At 50.8% G+C, this 3,135-nt stretch overlaps 1 protein-coding gene across 1 annotated transcript; it reads right to left on the bottom strand.

Annotated features, from left to right (window-relative positions):
* Positions 1 to 288: 288 nt before the first annotated feature.
* Positions 289 to 2,906, bottom strand: LOC127327212 (uncharacterized). Its single transcript, XM_051353982.2, has 6 exons — positions 2,586 to 2,906; positions 2,345 to 2,494; positions 1,981 to 2,239; positions 1,674 to 1,892; positions 927 to 1,069; positions 289 to 823 (listed from the first exon to the last, which is right to left on the bottom strand). Exons 1-6 carry the CDS (start codon positions 2,841 to 2,843, stop codon positions 524 to 526), a joined length of 1,329 nt encoding a protein of 442 aa, XP_051209942.1. The 5' UTR covers positions 2,844 to 2,906; the 3' UTR covers positions 289 to 523.
* Between the last annotated feature and the right edge of the window lie 229 nt (positions 2,907 to 3,135).

The raw sequence follows: 3,135 nt of genomic DNA, 5'->3' as shown, positions 1-3,135 counted from the left end.
GAGATTTTTGCGACTCTGAAACGGGCTGTGTGCATCATGTTCTGCAGAGGCGGGTGTAATTGCTTGTTTAAGTAATAAATCGCCCATTATCGAAAAATATGGAAACCAAATTAACTGCAAAGTATGTATTTCTGTAAACTGCAACAAGGTGCACAAAAAGAGGAAATGTTCAGTTGTGGTCTGATTCAAGATTTCATCGAAAAAAGCGTTAACATTTCATTGTACATTTTTTTTTACTTTATGTATGTTTTTTTCTTACACAAAAGGAAGCTTCCTTGCACTGGCCCATCAACCAAGCAGGATGCATACAAGCACATATATTTGGTATGTTCAGAATGATGTTTACTTTCCTCTGCACAAATGCTCCCAGAGAGGATCAGGCATCCGATCACTAGTCATCGCTACACAATATGTAATCTAAGTAACTAGCTATATTTCTCAACAATGCAAACCATGTACACCAGCAATGGTAGTGACACTCTCCTTAACAAAACTATGGACAATGGAGCAGTTTTGCAGCATATCATCGCTTTCTTCCGGAAACGGTCTTCTTGACAGCACCGACAGAGACCAGGAAGTCATCGAGGGAGGAGAGGGTCTTCATGTCGTCCGGGGGAAAGTAGCTGGCCGCCTTGCCCATGAACGAGGCGAATATGAGAGACAGGCTAGGCGATGCTGGGGGTCGCTCTGGGAGGAACTCGTCAAGGAAGGCAAAGGCAGCCAAGAAGTCGGACCGGCTCGCATTGATCGGTGCTTGGAAGTGGGCGGGGATGATTCGTCGAAATGGCCAGTCCCTGGCGATCCTGTCAACCCAGTCTCTCACCTGCAGAAAAAAGGCAGATGATATTGGCAGGAAGGAATGGAGGTTAAGTACTGATAGTATGTCACTATGCAGTTGTGATTCAGGGGAGCAAGCCATAACATACCTTCTCCGGAACTTTGCTGAAAACTAGTGTCTTGACAATTGGCGAAACGATCAACTTCTGTGACATTTGGGCGAAACTTGCATTTGGCTCCAGAAGATTAGAGGGGCCAAGAAACAATATCTGAAGCACCATCCTCTCCCATCCTGTTGGAACATATGCAGGGTTCTTATGCCAATACTAGTTATGCCATAACGTACATGATATTGTCCTAAGCAACAAACCAGTATAGTACTACATGTTGCATTTGACATACTAAGCTTCAAACATAAATTAAAGTATCTGAGGACACAAATCTTGATCATTCATATTAATTAAACTATCGACAAGATCAGTCTTGGTAGTACAGATAGTATAGCTAACATTTTAGGCATGAGGTATCCCTGAAAAGCAGATGATGGCTACACTAACATAGTTTGTAGTACACAGTAAAAACAGTAAGCCTGAGCAACAGAAACAGCACTGAGATTCTGGTATAACCTTCCGACTGATTAATGAATAATGCTGCTGAAAAAAAATGTGGAAACACCAAGTGAACATGAACAAGTTTCTGAAGACATTTCTCTGGGTCAGGTCTGATAGGCATACAAGTGGAAGACAATCTAATGTGCAGCTACACTACCTCAATCAAAGCATGTACTCCAGACTCACTGATTCACGCTACTTATTTTCACCGAATGCCAACCTAATAGTTGAGAAAAGTTGTACTAAGATAGTATGGAGGAACATCCACTGTCAGACAGCAGTTACCTCTCTCCCGTGTCAGCTTATTGTCCACAACCGGATCATCAGGAACCTCCCTCCCTTTGCTCAATATCTTCACTGCCAAGCCGTTCTTTGCAGCTGCCAACAACGACTCTTTGCCGATGCACTCGGGCGGCTGCCTCGGAACAAAGATGACAGCATCCGTCACCAGCAACGTCCTGGAAGGCTTGTGGTAGAACGCCACCTCCACATAAGGCCCAATCCCTGAACACACCCCGAATATCATGTAGTACGCATCAGTGCATTCAGAAAAGCAGTAGACTCTGAGTGTGCAGTGAGGAAGTGGGAGTACCAACTTCCGGCGAGCTGAGCACCTTCTGCTCGATCTCGGCGGCCCAGGGGGTGCCTTCGTCCTCGTCTTCCAGGGGCTTGGACCGGAACACTCCGAAGAACTCGAGCGGCAGGTTGACGGGCCAGCTCCACTGCCGCGGCGCCACCCACACCTGCGCCCTCGGGAACTTCCTGGAGAATGGGCCGAGGAAGACCTTGTGCTCGTACGCGAAGGTCGGCAGCACGATGTGCTCCACCGGCGCGCCCAGCTCCTTGATCAGCTGCGCGCAACGCATCAGTGAGTTACTGAATTTTGAGCTAGCTGCGGCTACGCCGAAGCAAAGCAGGGTCGAAGTAGTGTTGGTTGCAGAAGTGAGGTGCGGTACCTGGATGCATTCTTTGGTGGGGGCGATGGGGGCGTGCACCCAGAGGCCGCCGGAGCGGAGCTTGATGACGGTCATGCGGGTGTTGGTGGAGACGCTGCTGAAGCCCAGCGCCTGCTCCTGCTCGAACAGCCACACGCTGCCCTTCACGGCCTGCACGGTCGACACGGCACATTCAGAGAAGAGTTCTCAGAGATCAGCAAGCAGAAGGATGCGGATTTCTCTGGCGGCTGATTGTTATCACCTCGGTGCGGATGGTGCGGCGGTTGAGGAAGGGGCCGAGCGGGAAGGGGAAGCCGGTGATGTTGAAGTAGAACCGGGACGACGAAGAGGCGGCGCCGCCGCTGCCCGTTTCGTCGGCGGCCGAGGCCGAGACGGCGAGGCGCGGCCTGCCTCGGAGGCCATTGAGCGGCGTGGCATGGTGGTGGCAGGGGGCGCCCACCGGCTGGCGCGGCGTCGCGCGGAGGGGCCGCGGGGCGGAGGCGACGGATGTGGCTGCCATTGTTTTGTTTGCTTGGGTGTGGTGTGGGCCGGCGGCCGATTTCGTGGCTCGCGGTTGGGGAGAATTCGGGTGAGGTGGTTGTAGTGGCGGGGAGGTTTGTGGTGATCTGGATTTGCCTCTGTGTTTAGATGGATGGCTGGATTGGGTGACACGTAGAGGTGGTGAGTGGCTGGGAAGCGCCGGTGACTGCCATGAAGTTCTAAGAATTTGGACGGGACCAGGGCTGATAGGGTGGGCATAAAAACAAAACAGTGAAACCGAAAACCAAATCAAAACCGAAATATCGGCTTAT

The sequence above is a fragment of the Lolium perenne genome, chromosome 1 (genome assembly GCF_019359855.2).
Source record: "Lolium perenne isolate Kyuss_39 chromosome 1, Kyuss_2.0, whole genome shotgun sequence".
Taxonomy (NCBI): domain Eukaryota; kingdom Viridiplantae; phylum Streptophyta; class Magnoliopsida; order Poales; family Poaceae; genus Lolium; species Lolium perenne.
Note: the sequence above shows the minus strand (reverse complement) of the source record. Positions and strands in the feature narration are given on the sequence as shown.

Coding starts and splice junctions, on each gene's coding strand:
- LOC127327212 (XM_051353982.2), bottom strand. CDS start 2,843: ATGGCAGCCACATCCGTCGCCTCCGCCCCGCGGCCCCTCCGCGCGACG. Junction 1,893..1,980: donor GCTCAGCTCGCCGGAAGTTG/GTACTCCCACTT, acceptor GGGTGTGTTCAG/GGATTGGGCCTTATGTGGAG. Junction 1,070..1,673: donor TAAGCTGACACGGGAGAGAG/GTAACTGCTGTC, acceptor ATGTTCCAACAG/GATGGGAGAGGATGGTGCTT.